Source organism: Carcharhinus amblyrhynchos, chromosome 18 (genome assembly GCF_965287045.1).
Source record: "Carcharhinus amblyrhynchos chromosome 18, sCarAmb.v2.hapA, whole genome shotgun sequence".
NCBI classification, from domain to species: Eukaryota; Metazoa; Chordata; class Chondrichthyes; order Carcharhiniformes; family Carcharhinidae; genus Carcharhinus; species Carcharhinus amblyrhynchos.
Genome location: NC_137341.1, coordinates 25,420,256 through 25,441,925, shown reverse-complemented (window position 1 = coordinate 25,441,925; position 21,670 = coordinate 25,420,256). Strand labels below are relative to the sequence as shown.

Genomic DNA, 21,670 nt, shown 5'->3' with positions numbered 1-21,670 from the left:
CAAGTAAGATCAAAGATGACGGGATAAGGCATTGAACCCCATCTTGGCTTGATCCAACACTAGGATATTGAATTTTCCAAGAATGATTCTAAGTGTCCAGCTAATGTGAAAATGGGGGAGTTGCAGATCTGTTTTTTGGGTGAGATTTCACACCAATTTTGTACAGGTAGTGCATGGAAAAATGGTCTAGAACATTTCTAGCTGTTAAAGGCAGTGGGCTGGGCTTAATTTGCCAGCCAGGTTGCAGGGGGAGCTATTGCATATGCGTAGACCTCTGCATCTCACATGCACATTAGCAACTGCAGAGAGAGTTATTGCGTTTGCGCAGACCTCTGATTCTGCATACATGCAATAGTAGCAGCAGAGATCTGACAGAGAGAGAGCTGTCAAGCCTGTGTGCTGCTGCAGGCCGTCTTACCCAACTTCCCCCTGCTGCAATTGCGGAGGCCCACAACCAATCATGAGTCCAACACTGCCTGAAATGTAGCCCCAGTTGTGTACCCTCCCTACCCAATGATCGCCTGTGGAGTGCGCAGCAGTCCCCCCTTCCCAGATCAACCTGCCCCCCCCATAGCCTTCACCCCAATTAGCCCCTGCCCCCTTCAGGCCCCACCCCTATAAGCCCCACCCCTGTAAGTGCCATCCCAAAGATCCTACTCCCTGGCCAGTGCCAAAGTGCTCAGTGGGCATTACTGAGGTGCCAAGTTGGCAATGCCAAGACTGTTCCCCGTCCATGACGAGCAGGTGTTTTTCTCGCCAGAGAGAACCTCTCCTGGAGAGGCCATAAAGGCAAGTGAAGCTGGATAATTGAAGACTGGGCTTACTTAACACAGGGTAATAAGTATTATAATATATTTGCATAATTTATTCAGCCTCTCACCCACTTCCAGCAAGAGGCTAACCTTGCCTGAAATCCGGTTCTAGTAAGATTGTGAGAGCCAGGAAATAGGATGTGATCCAGATTTCTCGGCTCTCATGATTTTACCAGCTCGCTCCGCGAGTGGGGGGGCAAGGGGAGGCAGGGGGTGCAGTGGGGCAACCTAGTAAAATCCCAGTCTTGATCTTAGCCAAAAGGTTGAGAAGTTGTTAATCCATCCATTGGATTCTGATTTTCCTGTCAAAACTATTTAAAAGGCCGAATTGCTTGTCAATCAGTCCTTCTCTGCTCCATTATCTTTAAGTGAGTTTAACTATGTTAAGTTCAACTCAAATTGGCCTTGTATCTTTAAAGCTGACATATGAATTGGCTGAAGGAAGTTTAAGGAACAGGAGTATAATTATAGATTTTGAAGCTGAGAGCAATTTCACAAGATAAGTGTTGCTAAAGTGTGACCTTTTTATTTCCTGTATTGACTAATATCCAACAATTCTGGGGACATTGGAGGTTTTGCAACACTTAGTTAATTAGCAGAATTTCTGAAGCATCAGAGGAAATCTAAACAAAATTGAGTAAATTATAAAAAGAAACTGTACAGACATATGTTCTTCAATGCAGTTAATTTTCTTAATTTGGAATGGAGTCAAAGAAAATGTGTGTTGAACAATCACTCCCACTGAGTGCTGTTACTTTTAGCTATGCAGGAATGAGACCAGTGCAACCTTTTCCAATATCATGACAGGCAATGTGGCCCATGGAGCTATGCCTGCTAGAAGACATTAGAAACTAATCAGAGTCATTATCCATGGCTGCTGCAGTCCGTCTAGGTAGAAGTGGACCTGGCCCACTGCTTGACATAGCTTCTATAATACTGCTCTTCCTGCTCTGAATTAGCAGAGCTGTTATCATCCGGCACTTGTTCCTGTTCTGCTTTGATTATTCCACCTGTGTCTGCATTTGTTTTATATCCAGAATCCCCAGCACTCATAGAATCGGTATCAGTCTCCGTGAATCCACTGTCAACAGTGTCTAAATCCAGTGATATCTTTGGATAACCAAGGTCAGGTTCTAGCCTACTGCATGATGAGATAGTATCAAGGTTTCCATCGCTCCAAGAATTACTTTCACTTACATTTCTATCATTCCACGAGGCATCTTCATCATAATTCAAAGGAAAATGTTCATTTTCTGGTCCCCAGTCAGCCATGTTAAGGCAATGAAGATCAAGAACATTTCCACTTGTCCTTTCTTGAACACCAGAGGATTGTAACAGGGACATCATGATGTTTAATGGTGTGGTGTTGCCACAATTCTGAGGGGTTTCTGGTGTAACTGGGTACAAATGACTGGACAGTTGGTTGCCAGTAGAATAATTCTTTTCACTTGAATTATCTGCATCAGAATTGCTATTACATTGGGTCAAGTAGGGTGGTTTGGTTGACTTGCATTTGTAACTGCACTGGGAACAACAAGGTACAACCTCATCAGTCACTGTTACAGTGTTGATAGATACCTGTCCATACGATTTATCCTTCCACTGTTGGATGTTGTTTCCAAATTGACCCCCAGAGTGAGATGAAACACAAGAACTTGGGCCACACAAAGCCTGCCATGAGGAATGGATTTCAGTTTGTTTGTCCCAGGGGTTCAATCCCTTCATCAACTTTTTCTCAAAAACAATAGGTTCATCGTATACCTGTACACTGTCCCCCTTCTCCAAGACCATTACATTTTTCTCATTGACTTCATATAATGCATCTGGATGTTGGGCATTAACCCAACTCTGAAACAGTAAAGAAAAACCCAGTTAGTCAGTAAAGTAACTATATTATACAAGGGATTACAAAATACAATCTCTTAATATAAATCAACTAACATTGATCAACCAATATCATCTATTCGTTGATACCGCAAATTCGACAGCATCACATATCTCACAATGGCCCTTTTCACTTCTACATTAAAACATTCTGCTGAATTAAGTGGGATCAAAGGAAATAAGTTAACATGATAATAGTTAAGTATAATTGAAGAAGGACATGACTATCAGAACTTCCTTTTTAAAGTATAGAAAACCAGATTAAACGGCATAGTGCAACGCACTGGCAAGATAGAGATGCAAGTACCATTTTTAATTCTATGATGCTTTTCGTGACCTAGGCTTGGGTCCTAGGCAAACTAAAGATAACAAAAGCATGAATGAGTGTTTCAGTACCAGTAGTGGAGCAATTAAAATTGGGTTGCACAAGAGACCAGAGTTAGAGCAGTGCAGATATTTCAAAAGGCCGTGAAGTTGGAGGAGAGAGATATATATGTATATAGGGCTGAGGCCATGGAGGGATTTGAAAGCAAGGACGAAAATGTTAAAATCAAGGCATTGTTTGTTTGGGAGGTCAATATAGGTCAGCAAGCACAGGGGTGATGGGAAACCAGGTGCAAGTTAAGACACAGATGACCTGAAGTTTATGGAGGGTAGAAATTTGGGAGACCAGCCAGGAGTATGTAAGAATAGTTAAGTCTAGAGGTAACAGAAGCATAAATGAGGGTTTCAGCAGCAGATGAGCTGAGATAGACTGAAGATGATCAATGATACAGAGGTGAAAATAGGAGGTCTTGGTGATGACATTAATATGAAATCAGAAGCTCATCTCAATTTCAAATATGACACCGAGGTTTTGAACAGACCAATTTAACCTGAAACTTTTGCCAGAGAGAGGGATGGAATTAGTATCTGGGGAACTGATGGAATGGGAACTAAGAATACTGGCTTCAGTCTTTCCAATTGTAATTGGAGAAAATTTTTGCACATCTGGTACTGTATGTCAGAGAAGAGGACTGATAATTTAGCACACCATTTGTAGCTTTGATAAGAGCCATTCTGGTACTGTGGCAAGGATGGAAGCCTGACTGAAGGGTTCTCAGGATTTAGGTTTTGAGCGAGAATGAATCAGAGTAGAAAACTCTGATCACATTTGATTTCTGTAGAGCGAAGCTGAAGGGAAGAAATTACACAGCATTGGGACCTTCAGTGCTCAGAAGAGATAAGGCTGGAAAGCAGGAAGAAGCATTGAGTTCAGTCCAGTCGATAAAACTGATAGATGAATAAAAAAAGCGATGGGAGACAATTGTTGAAAGGAAAACTGTCAGAGTAAAGATCCCTTTACATTGTCTGATTAAACACTCCCAAGACTAATTGCAGTGCTTTAATGATCTAGTCTATGTTAAAGCTCCTTCAATCTTCTGAAAACTATGCCTTAGCCCCAGTGAGAGAAGGGGAGTCTAATTGCCCTTTTGTGACATAAGACATGAGAAATAGAAGGTGGAGGCTATTCAGCCATTTGAGATTGCTCCACTGATCCTGGTTAATCTTGTATTTCTATTCCACCTTTCCACACTATCCCCATGTGCCTTTATTCTCTTAATATCCAAAAATTCTGATAACCTCTATCTTGAGTATGTCACAAAATATATCTTTTTAGAAACCCTGACAAATTATCCAAACTGCAACATGTGGCATTGTGGAATGAGCAGCTGGCTGTGAATGAAGGAAAATTATTTGAATCCAAAATACACAAACCTTGCAAAAAGAAAATGAAATTAGGTTGGAAAATGTGCACATCAAAGTTGAACTGGAAGGTTTGAAACACAAAATTCAAACTGAATATATCCCTTTGAAAATGCACACTATTAGCCAAACTGTTTAAGATCTGAACAAACACATACAAAGGTACCAGAAGGAAATAGCAACTCTGAATTCCATTGTTGGCAAATCAAAACAGGACTAGGGAAAACCCAACCAGAAATATAGCCAGACACAACACCAGGTAGAAAATACAGTCAAAGAAATTGTGGTCTTGAAAGAAATGAAGAACCAGTTGGCTGAGAAGTCTCAGGAATGTTCTGCCTTCCAAGGGGGAAGTCAAGAGATAAAAGAAAGAGATTGCGGAACTGAAAAAAATGGTTGGCCATTTGGAAGACAACTTGGAAAAACATCATTTTTCCAACAACATATTTGAGGGTATGAAATTAAGAACAAGGAATGGGAAGAGGGAGGAGAAGTTCTCAGTGTGAAGAGCCTCAGAAACAATTGGCAGATGTGCAATTACAGGATCTGAGCTTGAAGGATAGTGGAGAGGAGTTATGTTCTGCTAAAGAATATCTGATCAGCATAAAGAATCATACAAAAGATGAGTTTGTAAATGAAAAATAAGAACAGTAAAATGTCGCTCACAGGAAGTAGAACACTTGAAAGAGGACTTGAAACACTCCATATGAGGAACTAGGGTGCAAGAGCAAGGGGTAATGCAGGACTTATACATTACACTTGTTAGACTCAGCTGGAATATTGTGCATAGTTCTGGGTGTCACACTCTAGGAAGAATGTGAATGCATTGGAGAAAATGCAGAAGAGATTTACAAGAATGATACCACGGATGAGAAAATTCAGTTGGAGAAATGCATTGGAGATGTGGGATTGTTCTCCTTGGAAAGGAGGCGGCTAAGGGGAGATTTGAAAGGGGTGTTCAAAATTAGGAGGGGCCTGGACAGAGTAGATAAGATAAACTGTTCCCACTCATAGAATGATCGAGATGGATGCTGCATAGACGCAAGAATACAAAACTCTCAATCTGGCTCCTGGAGTCAGTTTTCACAATGTAGGTAAGTGGAGAGGACGATTCTGAAAGGATCTGCTCTTTCAATCACAGGCTGTTTGTCTCCAGTGTTTGCTGCTGATCGATCGGTTCAATGGTGTTAGTGTTAGTTAAATCCAGTTTCTTAGTTCAGCCTTGGTGCTTTACCCACTTCCCTGGTAACTATGATTTGGTGCCTCAACTGCCTCTCTTTAGCTTTGCTTCTTAAGCAAAAAGGCAAAAAATGTTTCAGCTCTGCTCCTTTGTGTTTTTTTTAATGGTCATTTTAATTAATTCTTAAATGATCTATTCAGTGCTTAGACATTGTTTTGTTAAGCTTGTTTATATTTTCTTCTAATCTTAGCTTTTTTTTGTTAAATTCATGTTTAATGTTGTGCCAAACCACATCTCAGGCAGATCCTGCTGGATTGTTGCTGAAAGGGAATGAGAGGCTGACAAGAAGTCTGATTGCTTTTTGGAGGGCTGGTAAAAGGGGTTATTTTTTCTCCAGTAGAAAGGGGACATGTTGGAGAATGGTTAGTGTGTCTTTCAGCATCTGTGCAGAGAGAAATTGAGATCAGAAACCCTTTGTCAGAACTGCTGAAGATCGTAGACCTGAAGCATTGACTCTGTTTCTCTCTCCACAGTTGCTGCTGAGCATGCTGAGCATTTCCAGCAGGACTTTTTTCTCCTATTATATGCTCTATGTTGGGCACATAAGAACATAAGAATTAGGAGAAGGAGTAGGCCATCTGACCCCTTGGGCCTGCTCCACCATTCAGTAAGATCATGGCTGATCTTTTTGTGGACTCAGCTCTACTTACCATTCACCATAATGCTTAACTCCTTTACTATTAAAAAACGTATCTATCCTTGTCTTAAAAACATTCAATGAGGTAACCTCAACTGCTTCACTGGGTAGGGAATTCCACAGATTCACAACCCTTTGTGTGAAGAAGCTCCTCCTCAACTCAGTCCTTGGTTAGCAGTTTTTGACTAATGTATTTCTTGAATGCCCTCTTGAAACCCATACAAATACCATCCATGGTTTTGTTCTCTACTTACCTCTTACAAACTAAATGATACAGTTTAAAGGCATGCTAGGATAGCGAGACCCTTGGGGGGAGTGGGGCGGTGAATGTACACAAATCTTGGAGAAAGCATATTGAATCTCTGGCTCTCTAGAGTACAAGAGCAAGGAAGTTAAACTAACCTGTGGAAAAACTCTGATTATAACTCAGCTGGAATTCAATTCTAGGTACCGCATTTTAGGAAGGATTTCCAGGCTGTAGAAAGGGTGCAGAAGAAATTTACTGGAATTGTACCAGGGATGAGGGACTGAAGAAGATGTGGTTGATTTCTTTAGAAGAGAGAAGAAGAGATTTAAGACAGGTGTCCAAACTTCTCAGAGCATGAGGAAAGCGTTCGGGTATGTGCTCTTGTCTTACAGACTAATTAAATAGTTATTCCAAAGAACTGGTAGAATCAGGACAGGTTGACTGTGTTTGTGCTGTATTATTTTATAATTCTATGATAGTAATGGATCAATAAAACAGAAAAAGGAGTCTGGCACGGTGAAGCACGGATAAATTTGCTGTGTTAGTGGTATCACCAAGTGACAGCATGTCTTACACTCCAATTCTTGTTTCAACTTAGTACGTGATGCTGATCTGCTTTGCTTTAGAGAGAAAATCATTGTGGCACATCTCACTCTCTATGAAAGTGTTGAGCTAGCTTTAAGGTTGTCTCACTTAGTTTTTCATTTTGACAGATCTGGTACTTATCGATAATAATATCTCATGGCATCATCGAACAAGAAAAGACATGAACAACGCTTCAAGGTTTCTGATCCAGGGCAGGTTGACATGTATGCATGTAGTCCAATGAATCTTGTGTGCATACCTATGTGAGGTTGAACCTTTGTGTATTCATGTGTATATATGTGTATGTATCCAGCTGACTTGTACTCTGGTCAGTTTATCCATTTCAAAACAGCAGAGATATTCTGGCTCATCTATCTTATCTCAGACCGGGAAATTGAAAAATCATAAGCAACTCTATAAAGTGAAAACTCAAGTTCTCCCTCTTTACTGAAAGTAAAGTTTCACACTGGGTGCTATTCCCCAGTTACCTGTGGAGACCTTCCCAGATCCTCAGTTTTCTTGATGAAACCCAGAGCATGATTGTTTGGTTGGTCAATGGGCTGTGTTCTCACCTAGTGCTGGTGTGTGCATCTTTCAGCAACATTGAGGAAATGTCTTCAGTGCAGTGGGCCTAATCTTCCCTGCCTCTGAATAACCAACCAATGGCTGGAATTGGCTAATTTTGACACCTAGATCGGTCTGTTAAAGAGTAGATACAGATGGTAAGATTACTTATAAAGGGATCTTTCTTGGACAGTAACATTGGATTCAATGATTATCTAGAAAGTGGGAGACAGTAACACAGATTTGTAAAAGTCATGTTGCCAACACTGGCATTTTCCTGACTAGAACTGATGCGATATTTGTTAGATAAGAACAATGGATAAAAGTAGGTAAATGGAGATGAGGCTGAAATCCACCATGATGTGACAGAATAGAGGACAGACTTGAAGAGCTAAGTGGCCCATCTTAGTTCAATGTACATCAGTTTGGAGTTGTGATATTTTAGACGTCATGATTTAAGGAATGTTAAGGTGACAGACCTGGTACAGGAATATTTGCTAAAATGATTTAAGGGCTGAGAGATTTTTTTCTGAGGAGAGACTAAGGAATTAATGAGAAGAGACAAAATTATGAAGAACTTTTAATTAAGTAATTTTAATAAAGCTCGTCCACTGTCTACAAGACATAGCTCATGAGTGTAATGGAATATCCTGCAAACGCCTGGCCAAATGCAGCTCCAACAACATTCAAGAAACCGGATACCAATCAGGACAAATCAGCCTGCTAGACTGGCATCCCTTCTATAAACATTCACTCCCTCCACCAGCAACACTCTGTAGCAGCAGTGTGTACTATCTACAAGATGCACTGCAGGAACTCACCAAGATTCTTTAGACAGCACCTTCCAAACCCATGACCTCGACCATCTAGAAGGACAGGGGTATAGATCCATGGGAACCACTACCTGGAAGTAGATACGTGAGAACTACCACCTGGAAGTTGCCCTTCAAGCCACTCACCATCTTGACTTGGAAATATATCATTGTTCTTTCACTATTGCTGGGTGAAAGTCCTGGAAACCCCTATCTAACAGCACTGTGGGTATACCTACACTGCGGCAGTTCAAAAAGGCAGTTCACCACCAACCTCTCAAGAGTATTTAGGGATGTTCAATAAATGCTGACCTAACCAATGATGCCCACATCCTGTAAATGAATTTTAAAAAAGTAAATCCAGAAAACCTATTCCCAATTATGGATGAATAATGAGTAGTGGTATTATGTGAAGTTTAAGATCAAAGGAAGAGGCATTTTTTTTTGGATATACAGAGCATTGTTAGAACATGGAATATCTGACCAAAAACAGTTGAAAACAAACAAGGAAGTAGACAATTATTTCAAAAGTAAAATGCTATAGAGGAAGGCAAGATAATGGCACTAAGTGGATAACTCTCTTTAAAGAGGTCGCAGTCTGCGAAGGGGCTGAATAGCCTCTTCACTTCAGATGAGTCTCTCTCCTAAAAGGAGGTCCACATAGTTACATTCCCTTTTCAAAAGTGGATCTAAATGGTGACAGTTCCTCTTTGAAAGCGACCCCAATTGTAATATTATTTTTCAACAGCTCAAACTAGAAACAATGGTTTTATCTCCAACTGTTGACCCTTCCCCACCCCAAACAACTCTGGCCCTGTCAGTTCTCTTCCTGAATTTCCCTTTTTGCATCAAGTAAAACATGAGTTTCTCTTTGGCTCTCATTTGAGATGGAGCCTGATTTGTTGAACGGTCAGAGAAGGGAGTTTCATGGCAAATGTACTTACATTAATAGTGCTTATCACTTTGGCATACTGCGAATGCTTTTGAGTTCATAGGGTATCATTATGTAGGTCAACCCAGCAGCCAGAACTGAATACCATTACATGACGAAAGGCCATTCTGATGAAAGATTATCAACCTGAAAGGTTGGGTTGAATTGTTCTACCAAACCCAGTGGGCTTCAAGACCCCCAATGTCAGAATCAAATGGAATTCTCCTTCCCACGGAAAAATGCAGCCTTCAGATTGATGATGATACTGGGATCCAGACTGGTCAGACGATTTTTCCAGAGACACCCTCCTGATTAGCCCCTTTGCACTCACCAAGCTTCCAATTCTGCTGAGCAAGAGGACCGGCAACCTTGAAGCACTTTAATGGGGAAGTGGGTGCTACTAAGGCAGGTAGGAGACCTCCAGAGTTACTCAAAAGGGCGGCACCTTTGAAACACATACATTTGAACTATAAATTGAGAAGTGCCAGCTGTGAGGCCCCTCAAAGCTGAGGGGAAACTCCTCCAGTGGCAACGTTTGGGCCTGGGGTAGGCCTTTGCTGCCGCCACCCTCCGGTATGTGGGATAGCCCTCCGTCCTGCTTCAGGGAGATTGCCCTCAGAGAATGGATTAGGAAGACAGACAACAAAATGCCGCTTCCCTAGGTCACCCCTAATTGGAGCCTCAATTATTTAAATTGACTGCCTGCCTCCATTCAGCTGGCTACTGATCCACATCCAGATCCATCCCTAGGAATCCTTCCTGGCCACGAACATGCATGGGGAGCATTGACACAGCTCCCTGTTGTGTTCTGGGGGTTTATTAAAGGCCCATTGAAGACAACCAACTTGGGCAAAGCTTTGTTCAAACTACATATGGAGTTATTGCATTGGGCATGGATATTTGATAGATTTCACCTTTGCTAGGATGGGATTGAGAAGGTCAAGAGCATTTATACTGAAAGACTTTCTCAACCTGATCCAGTCTTCTGCTCCTAGGTTTTCCTTGTTATTTTTCCAGTCCTGGTTACTCAGTGTATTGAGCAGATGCACTAAATCAGAAATTATTGAACATACTGATTAAAGTAGAGCAGATATGTGCTTTGTTTATTGAAAGTCCGTTTGGACCTTTCTGCATTCCTTTCTACATTCATCCTGTACAAGGCCATTGTAAAGTGGAGTCCTTTTATCAGCATGTTCAATTCTCTGCGCAACTGCAGGACTTCTTTATCAGAGGAAGCTGAGATCCTCTGATCTGAAGTGTTATGGGAGGCTAGGATAACACTTCAAACCAAACCAACTGCCTGGCAACTGGCTCAACCAATCAAAAATAAGAAGAGGGAGCCCACCTGAAGCCAGTGATATATTTTTGCATCCTTTTGAATGTCATTCAAAGATTGAATTCAATTCCAGGGCAGTATTCTTTCTGAAGGTGTAATCTGTGAATCACAGTTCACAAATCTCAATAGCGGTGTCAAAATTCTGGAAAGGCTGAAGAGGATTCAGCACTTCAACTCACTGGGAATATATGGTTTGGTATACTGGTTATGAAGTGGCAGTATTGATGCTGGTTTCTTTGGAGATCAACTTTCTTCGCCTCTCCCCTGATTCTCATTGGTTTCAAGTTCTCGGTTTTCCTGAAGGCTCTGGGTTTTGCAGTGTTTAAGTCCCTTCCTCTCCTGAATGCAAGATCCTAAATAGGATTCAAATTGTGATCACTCCTGAATGAAAAAAGGGGCATGGCCCATTGGGGTTCTGTGTCTTGGGGGTGAATGAGAAAAGAGTTTACACCATTGGAATTCTATAGAATGGAAATGAATTGGAAGAGCTTTGGAGCTTTGTGCAATGAGACTGAACGGGAAGGGGTTTGTACCACTGGGATTCCAAACAGATTGTTCAATGTGCACACTGCTGTAAAATATCTGCAAAAAGCAACTGCCAATTGTTGTAAAGGAAGAAGGAGATGTAGGTCTTGATCAGTGCAACATTCAGGAAGTCTATCTCTTTAATCTTCAAGTATCTAAGAATGTCATCAACTGTTGCAGAACCTACTTTAAGTTGAGCTTCCTGTCACTGCAGCAAATGCCGGATGTTTTCATTCTTTTTATCTTAATAAGGTCAATGATTGACATCTGTGGGCATTTCACATTTCTTTGAACATCTCCATTGTTGTACAGTCAGTGTCCAGTGACACCTTACATCAAAACGCAACATCTGAAAGACGTGCTGGTTCGATGCATTGGTCATGCTAAATTCTCCTTCTGTGTTTCCGAATAAATGCCAGAGTGTGGTGACTAGGGAATTTTCACAGTAACTTCATTGCAGTGTTAATGTGAGTCTTCTTTGACACTAATAAATACACTTGAACTTAAAACTTAGAAATCAACTGAAGATTCAATTTGATGCGAAGAATTTTGGAAAGATAAATGCTGCTCTACAACAATTAGCATTGTGGGTGGGGGCTGACAATGGGACAATGAGTGACATGTGGCCTCAGAGAGTTGCTGGGTGGAGGAGAGAAATGGGGTGGCCAAAATATAGACAGTAGTATTAGATTGAGATTGACACAGGACTATGGAGAGATCATGGCAGTGGAATTGGACAGTCAAGAGAATTGCTCAGGAATTCTCAATATCAATTATGGACCTCATGGCATCAGGTCAAACATGATCAAGAAAACCTTCTGCTGGTTACCACCTACCAACCTCCCCCAGTTGAAGAATCAGTATTCCTTCATGTTAAACAGCACATTGAGGAAACATTAAGGGTGGCAAGGGCACAGAATGTACTCTGGGTGGAGGATTTCAATGTCCATCACCAAGAGTGGCTCAGTAGCACCATTACTGACCAAGCTTGCTGATTTCTAAAGGACATAGCTGCTAGATTAGGTTTGTGGTGGTGATGAGAGAACGAACCAGAGGGAAATACCTACTTGACCTCGTGCTCAGCAACCTACCTATTGATAGATGTCATTTGCACCTATCAATGACAATAATGGTGGGAGTGACCACTGGACAGTCCTTGTGGACACAAAGTCCCCTCTTCACATTGAGAGAATGCTCCATCGTGTTGTGCGGCACTACTGCTCTACCAAATGGGATAGATTTCAAACAGATGTAGCAACTCAAAACTGGGCATCCATGAGGTGCTGTGAGCCATCAGCAGCAGCAAAATTGTACTCAGCCACAATCTGATGGTCAGGCATATTCTCCACTCTACCATTACTATCAAACCTGGGGATCAACTCTGATTCAATGAAGAGTGCAGGTGGGCATGCCAAGAGCAGTACAAGGCACATCTAAAAATGAAGTGTCAACTGGTGAAGCTACAATAAGTGAATAATAGTGGATAATTAAATAACTAACTGGAATAGAAGACTCCATCGGTATCCCATGGGGAATCCAGCATATCAGTGCAAAAGATAAGGCTGAAGCATTTGCAGCCAAAGGTGCCAATTGGATGATCCACCTTGATCTTCTTCTGAGACCCCCAGTATCACAGATGTCAGTTGTCGCCAATTTGATTCACTCCGTGTTATGTCAAGAAATGGCTGAAGGCTGGGTCCTGACATTATTCCAGCAATAGTACTGAAGACTTGTGTTCCAGAACATGCCACACCTCTTGTCAAACTTTCTAGTACAGCTACCACTAATATGGAAAGCTGCCCAAGTATGTCCTGTCCACAAAAAGCAGGACGAATCCAACCTGGCCATTTATCACCCTATCAGTCTCGACTGTCAACTAAATAATGGAAGGGGTTGTCCACAGTGATATCAAGCGATACTAACTCAGCAATAACCTGCTCACGTATGGTCAGTTTGGGTTCCACCAGGGTCACTCAGCTCCTGACCTCATTACAGCCTTTGTCCAAACATGGATAAAAGAGGTGAGGATGAGTGCCCTTGACGTAGCCAAGGCTATTACACCCAGGAGCCCTTGCAAAACTGGAGCCAATGGGAACTGGGGGAAAAGGCTCAACCAGAAGGATAAATGCAGCAGATAAATGGGAACACCATCACATACAAGTGTTCCTCCAAGTCACACACTATCCTGACTTGAAAATATATCACTGTCCCTTCACTGTTGCTGGGTCAAAATCTGGAACTCCCTCCCTAACAGCACTGTAGGTATAACTACACCAAATGGACGACAGCTGTTCAGGAAGGTGGCTCACCACCACCTTCTCAAGGGCAAACAGGGATGGGCAATAAATGTTGGTCCAGCCAGCAATGTCCATATCAGCTCCCACCATCAGGTGAGTTGACGGGAAATGCAGTCTGGCTGACTCTGACAGCCCGCTGTCATTTCGTTCTCAAATTAACATTGATCAGCAGCAGCTGGGAATTCCATCCCCGCTTGGATAGAAGCCCCACCTTGAAGGGCAATTAGATTGTGCTGGAAGAGGTACCGGATAAGTTCTAGAGGGTCCAGGGAGGGTAGCAGATTCCCTGGAGGGTCACTGGGAGGGCAATCTCACTGTCAGGGGTAGACTGGGGTTATGGGGGTGTGGGAGGGCTGGAGCTCTCTGGTCCGTGAGGGGAGAGTGCCCCCAGTCTGAAGCAGTTCTCTGAGTCGCCTCCCAAAGTGAAAGGTGGGAATGTTTTGTGTTTCCCACCATTAGGCATCAGGTGCCCACCAGTCTAAAACTTGAAGCTGGGCAGGAAAAGGCCCTTAGAGGCTTCCTGTCCTGTTCGTCCCAGTATAGAACCATTTCAGGGTTTGGGCAGGCATGATCCCGGAGTAGAGAGTATAAAATTTTGGTCTACATCTCTGAAATGGCTCTCGGGTAATAGGTAATTATATATTTCATACATGACTGAGGATTTGTAGGAACATAGGATTTAGGAGCAGGCAAAGGCTATGCGGCTCTCCCAGTCTGCTCCATCATTTAGTAAGATCTGCTTGTGGTTTCTATTACACTTTCCTGTCTGCCTCGAGTCCCTTGTCAATCAATATTCTGTCTAACTCAACCTTGACTCTATTCAATGATCCAGACTCAACTGCTGTCTGGGGAAGAGAATTCCACAAACTAACTACACTCTGAAAGAGGAAAAAACCTCTTTATTTCCATTTTAGAAGGGAGACCTCTTATTCTTAAACATATTCCCCAGTTCAGCTGACAATTAAAAACATTCACCCTCTCAAGCCTCTTCTGGATTTTATATGTTTCAATAAGATCACATCACCGTTCTTCTAAATTCCAATGGGTACAGGCCCAACCCATTTAAGTTTTCTTCATAGGATAAGCTCTTCATCCTAGGATTAAGTTTGATACATGGCTTCAGGGAGAGCAAGGCAATGAAATTTGTATAAGATTGATCCAGGACTATGAAGAAAGTGTGGCAGTGGGAATAGCAGGAGATTGACTAAGAGCTGTAGGGCAAAATCTTATCAAAAAAATGACAGTGTTGTTTCCTTCTCTCCAGATCCAACCGTGCTCTGCCAAAAAACACCCAGGTGCGTGTTTCACGCAGTTTTGCAGGGAGTGGGGCCTCAACATGTCTATAGGGCGCCCGGAACAGAACAGCAATAAACCTACCACACCGCCCACCCTGGAGGTCTCAAGGAGTCCCCTCCTCCCCCGCATTGGAGCCAGCATTCAACTTTGACCCCACCCCACATCATCAGCCCTTTCCTCCTTCCTCCTCAGAGTGGGAGCCAGCAACACCCCCCCCGCAGCCACTTCCCAGAAATGACCATTGCCGACATCCCCTACTCCCCTGCCCATCTGCTCTGACCCACCACCACATATAAATGAATCCCCAAACCCCCATGAGGCTTGCAGTGGATCTGCCCCTTGGCACAGGTGGCATTGCCAGGGTAGAATGGGAATGGTGCCACACTGAGTGCCACTCTGTGCCTAGGGGCTTTGCCAGGAGGCATTGCAAGGTCACTGCCTGGTCATGTCCCTCTTCCCCAGGGACTATACTCATCTTTATGCCCCTGGAGGTTCCCCATGACAAGATCATGTCTGGCTGAACCTTTTGTAAACCTCCTCAACGTGACATCATGTCATTGTGGTTTGAAAATATGCAGGGGGGTGGTGTTAATAGAAATGTACAAAATAGCTGCAAGAGTAGGCCATTGAGTGTCCGGTGAGCCTGTAGCACCATTCAATATGATCATGGTTGATCATAAACATTCAATATCCCACTCCTGCTTTCTCTCCATACCCTTTGATCCCTACAGCCACAAGGGCCCAACTCCGTCTTGAATATATCTAACGAACTGGCCCCAACAGCTTTCAGTGGTAGAGAATTCCACAGGTTCACATCTCTCTGAGTGAAGACGTTCTTCCTGATCTCAGTCCTGGATGGCTTACCCCTTATTCTTAGACTGTGACCCCTAGTTCTGGACTTCCCCAGGAACATTCTTTCCACATTTAGCTTGTCCAATTCCATGAGGATTTTATGTTTCTATGAGATCCCCTCTTCATATATCAGCCCTGCCATTCCAGAAATCAGTCTGGTGAACCTTCACTGGACTCCCTCAATAGCAAGAATGTCCTTCCTCAGCCTAGGAGACCAAACTGCTCACAACACTCAAGGCGTGGTCTCACACTCAACATACGTGAGGGGGCATGTTAATAATATTAAAATGTATTGAAATATATTTTCAGACGTGAACTTGGTGACCTTGCCAGAGGGAGGTGGGGAAGATCAGAAATCACAATCTCACCTTTGAGATCTGCAACTTTTGGATCGATCGAGCCCCCACTGGCATTCCCACAGGTAGCGGGAGTGAGCTCAAGATCATCCACATAGGAGAATGCAGTATGGTAGAATATTTAGCGATCGATATAGGGCGATGAGAAAGTTGGGGGTGATTGGATGTAGGCTGCATCATTTGCTAAATTCCAAAGGAGATTTTCCCACTCCACTCTGGATCTAACCTGTCCTGTGAATGTTTAGTGGGACAGTGTAAAGACAGCATCATCTGCTTAGCAAGATGGATTGAACCCATGCTGTCTAAAACCTGTCCACCATCTATAGGCACAAGTCAGGAGTATGATAGAATGGAGGAGTAGTTTTAATCGTCAAGAAGCTCAGTACCACCCAGAACAAAGCAGACCACTTGATTGACATCTCATCCACCACCTTCAGCATTCACTCCCTCCACCACTGATGCACAGTGGCAGCAGAGTGTACCATCTACAAGACACATTGCAGCAACTCCTTAGACAGCACCTTCGAAACCTATGACCTCTGCCACTTAGGCAACAGATGCATTAACCAGCACCACCTGCAGGCTCACCCCCAAGCCACACGCACCATCCTGTTCTGGAAATATATCATCATTACTTCATTGTTGCTGGAACTTTCTTCCTAACGTACTCTTGTACGTACCTACGTCAGACAAATGGCAGCAATTCAGGAAGACAGCTCCCCACCACTTTCTCAAGCGCAATAAGGGAAGGGCAGAAAATGCTGATCTTGACAGAGATGTCACATCCCTTTAAAGGGTTAAAAAAAACTATCCTGGGATAGGCCATGGGATGGCCATAATGTAGAGATGCCAGCCTTGGACTGGGGTAAGCACAGTAAGAAATTTCACAACACCAGGTTAAAATCCAACATGTTTATTTGGCAGCACTAGCTTTCGGAGCCTCAAGCTCCTTCATCAGGAGAGTGAGGACTTGTCATAAGTTACAATGTTGATAGGACAGATTAGAGGGAGCTTACTTTAACAGTTCTTTTTTAGAACGTAAGAACATAAGAAATAGGAGCAGGAGTAGGCCATCTAGCCCTTCGAGCCTGCCCCACCATTCAATAAGATCATGGCTGATCTGAAGTGGATCAGTTCCACTTTCCCGCTTTCTCCCCATAACCCTTAATTCCCCTGTCTATCAAAAACCTATCTACCCGTGACTTAAATATAGTTAGCGAGGTAGCCTCCACCACTTCAACGGGCAGAGAATTCCAGCGATTCACCACCCTTTGAGTGAAGAAGTTCCCCCTCAACTCTGATCTAAACTGCACCCCCCCCTTATCTTGAGGCTGTGCCCAGTAGTCCTGCTATCCTTTCTAAGCACGAAGAATCTCTCTACCTCTACCCTATCCATCCCCCTCATTATCTTATACGTCTCTATAAGATCCCCCCTCATCCTTCTAAACTCCAACGAGTACAGACCCAGTCTGTTTAGTCTCTCTTCATAGTCCAACCCCCTCATCTCTGGTATCAGCGTAATGAATCTTCTCTGCACTCCCTCCAAGGCCAATATATCTTCCGCAAGTGCGGTGACCAAAACTGCACACAGTACTCCAGCTGCGGCCTCACCAGTACCCTGTACAGTTGCAGCAAGACCTCCCTACTTTTATATTCTATCCCCCTCGCTATAAAGGCCAGCATGCCATTCGCCTTCTTGCACCTGCTACACCTGCAGACTGGGTTTTTGCAACTCGTGCACAAGGACCCCCAGGTCCCTCTGCACCGTAGCATGCTGCAGCTTTTTGCCTTTTAAATAATAATCCCTCCTACTATTATTTCTGCCAAAGTGGATAACTTCACACTTGCTAACATTATACTCAATCTGCCAGGTCCTCGCCCTCTCACTCAGCCTATCCAGATCTCTCTGCAGACTTTCCACACCCTCCATGCAGTTTGCTTTTCCACTTAGGAATACTACATAGAACTTCCTCTCTATTCTCTCCTCATTCTATCAATTGCAAACTTCTCTAACCAGCAACACTCACCACGTGTGAGAAAATGATTAGTAGCGCACTGTGTAATGATCAACAATTGAATGGCAGCTGGCAATGTTTGCAGTACCTGCATGACATCTGGTGGTAGAACTGAATAGTGCAGGCAACTGAAGCTTTGCATCACATTTAATCAGGGATCAGACAGAAAACTCATAGATCTTTCATATGTTTTCCCATTCAGCCATTCTGTTTTGAACTGAGATTCTCATGTGGAGGGCTGTGCTGTACAGGCAGGAGAGAATAAGTAATTTCCATTGTGCAAGACACCACCATAGTTGAGGAAAGTAGGAAAGAAGTTGGTGCAAATTGGTGACCAGCCGGAAAGATGTAGAAGAGAAAGAGAGCTAGATTTGGGTTCTAGGAAATAAGGTGGGTCAAGTGGGGGACATATATCATATGCACCTTTATTCTGCTTTATTTTACTCTATTCCCTTCTTTACCCAGGAAGCTCTAGCTTTGGTTGTCTTATGCTTCCACCCCTCCTCATTGGACCATTTTAGCACCAATGGGCAAAGTATGGAAGAATTTAGGATAACCTTAGAAAAGGACAAGGGGCAATCTAAAGCAATCTAAAGCAATCTAAAGTAAGATTAATTGATTGGGGGAGAGCAATTTCTATGGGGTAATAACAGATCTGGCCCAAGTAAATTGGAATCAAAGAATGGCTTACAAATCTATAACGGATTCATGTGGGGCCTTAAAGAGAAGTTAGCTCGGGTATAGTTGACAAAATCCCAATGAGGAGGGGTGGAAGGGCAAGACAACCAAAGCTAGAACTTCCTGGGTAATGAAGGAAATAGAGTAAGATAAAGCAGAATAAAGGTGCATTTGATAAATGTCAGATTGATAATATAAGTAAGGACCAGGCTAAATATAGAAAGTTCAGAGGGATAGCAAAAAAATAGAAGCAAAGAGAGAGGAGGAGAAGAGATTGGGAACCAAAGGTTTTATATAGGCATTATAGGATAATAAAAGGGTGACAAAAGGAGTGGGGCCGATTAGACTTCTAAAAGGGGATTTATACACAGAGGCAGAAGGCATAGCTAAGGTACTAAATCAATACTTTGCATCAGTCTTCACCAAGGAAGCAGACACTTCCAAAGTGGCTGAGACACTGGATGGACGTAAAATTGATAAAAAAGAAGTTCTAGAAAGCTGCCTGTAACTTAAAGTATGTTGACTGCACCCAATTATACCTCACCACTGCCTCTCATGATTCCTCTATTTTGATTAGATTGTCAGACTGCTTATCAGACAGCCAGTACTCGATGAGCTGGAATTAACTACTGGAAAGACTCGAGCCTTTCTTTACAGTCCTCAATTTCAAGTCTGTTTCCTAGCCACCAATTCCATCCCTCTTCCTGGCAACAGTCTGAGATTAAACAGATCTGTTCACAACCATGTTGCTACATTACAATAAAATAAAAGCAAAACACTGCGGATGCTGGAATCTGAAACAAAAACAGAAAATGCTGGAAAATCTCAGCAGGTCTGACAATATCTGTGGAGAGACAATAGAGCCAACGTTTCGAGTTTGGATGTTACATTGCCTGACTTCACCCTTGTTCACCTCATCTGGAAATAGGGTGGCATAATGGCACAGTGGTTAGCACTGCTGCCTCACAGCATCAGGGACCCAGGTTCAGTTCCTAGTTTGGGTCACTGTCTGTGTGGAATTTGTGCATTCTCCCCATGCCTGCATGTGTTTCCTCTGGATGCTCCAGTTTCCTCCCACAGTCCAAAGGTGTGGGGGTTAGGTGGATTAGCCATGCTAAATTGGCCCTTAGTGTCAGTGGGACTAGCTAGGATAAATGCATGGGGTCATGGGGATAGGGGCTGGGTGAAATTATGGTCGATGCAGGCTCAGTGAGCCGAATGGCCTCCTCCTGCAATATAGGATTCTATGATTCTATGAAACCCTCATTCGGGCATTCATTATCTCTAGACTTGACTTATCTAACGTACTCCTGGCTGACTGCCCACATTCCATCTTCTGTAAACTTGAGGCCACCCAAAATTCTGCAGGATTAAGTACTGCTCCCCTATCACCCCCTTGACTCATTACGACCTACTTTGGCTCCCAGTCAAACAACATCTTGATTTTAAAACTCTCACTCTTGTTCTCAAAACCTTCCAAGGCCTCACCCCTCCCGATCTCCAACCATCTCCAGCCCCACAACCCTTTGTGAATCTGTGCTTCCTGAATCCTAGCCTTTTAATCATGTCTGATTTTAATGTTCCATCATTAATTTTCAAAAAAGGTTGTAAAGAAAAACCCAGCAACAATTGGACAGTTGGTTTAATCTCAGTGGTGGGAAAGCTTTTAGAACTAAATTAACAATCACTTGGATAAATTTGGATTAATTAAGGAAAGCCAGCATAGATTATTATAGTCAAATTATATTGAACTAACTTAATACGTTTTTTGATGGGGTAATAGAGAGGTTGATGTGGTGAAAATGGACTTCCAAAAGGTGTTTATGCCAGCAAAACACATGTTCAGGTGCAACGGACGAAGACAATGCATGAAAAGATGAAGAACGCCATTTTGAGCCCTTTGCTGCAAACTGCAGCCAAATTTGCTTGTCAGGAAAGTTAAAGCTCATGAAACAAAAGGAGCATGAAGTTTTATGGAAATGAAGTTGACGGAGTGACAGGAAACAGTGGTGGTGAACATCGTCTCTCAAATCAGAGGGAACTATCTAATGGGGTTCCTCAGGAGTTGGTATTGGAACAACTCATTTTTTGAATCCATATTAATGATCTAGACCTGGGGGTGCAGGACCCAATATCAACATTTGCAGAGTAAGCAAAACATGGAAGTATTGTGAACTGTGGAGAGCATAATGAAAAACCTCGAGTAGATTTAGATAGGCTGGTGGAATGGATGAATTTGTGGCAATCAAATTTAAGATGTGGATATGCCGGCGTTGGACTGGGGTAAACACAGTAAAAAGTCTGACAACACCAGGTTTCAGTCCAACCGATTTATTTGATAGTAAATTCACTAGCTTTGGGGTTAGCCCCTTCGTCAGGTGAATGGAGAGTTCTGGCCTCAGACAGAGCATATAAAGCACAGACAGTTTAGAGATTACTGATTAGGATGCGAATCTTTACACCTAACCTGCTGTTCAAGTCTTAAAGTGGCTAACAATGTGTGTGGAAGGAGCACTGATCACAGGTTAAAGAGATGTGTATTGTCTCCAGACAGTACAGTGAGTGAGGTTTTGCAAACCCAGGCAAGTCACGGGGGTTACAGGTAGTGCGACATGAACCCAAGATCCTTGTTGAGACTGTCCTCATGTGTGCGGAACTTGGCTATCAATCTCTGCTCAGCAACTCTGCGCTGTCGTGTGTCATGAAGGCCGCCTTGGAGAATGCTTACCTGAAGGTCAGAGGCTGAATGCCCGTGACCACTGAAGTGTTCGCCAACAGGAAGGGAACAACCTTGCCTGGTGATTGTCGAGCTAGTGAATTTACTATCAAATAAATTGGTTGGACTGAAATGTGGTGT

The 21,670-nt window shown here is 43.0% G+C and overlaps 1 protein-coding gene across 1 annotated transcript in view; it reads right to left on the bottom strand.

The window, feature by feature from the left end:
- Nucleotides 1–628: 628 nt before the first annotated feature.
- Nucleotides 629–21,670, bottom strand: part of LOC145354666 (interleukin-21 receptor-like) — a 62,510-nt gene continuing 41,468 nt past the window's right edge. Inside the window, exon 9 of the mRNA XM_080206099.1 lies at nt 629–2,660. Within this exon, the coding sequence (XP_080062225.1) occupies nt 1,701–2,660 (960 nt within the window). The 3' untranslated portion in view covers nt 629–1,700. The remainder of the gene's footprint in view (nt 2,661–21,670) is intronic.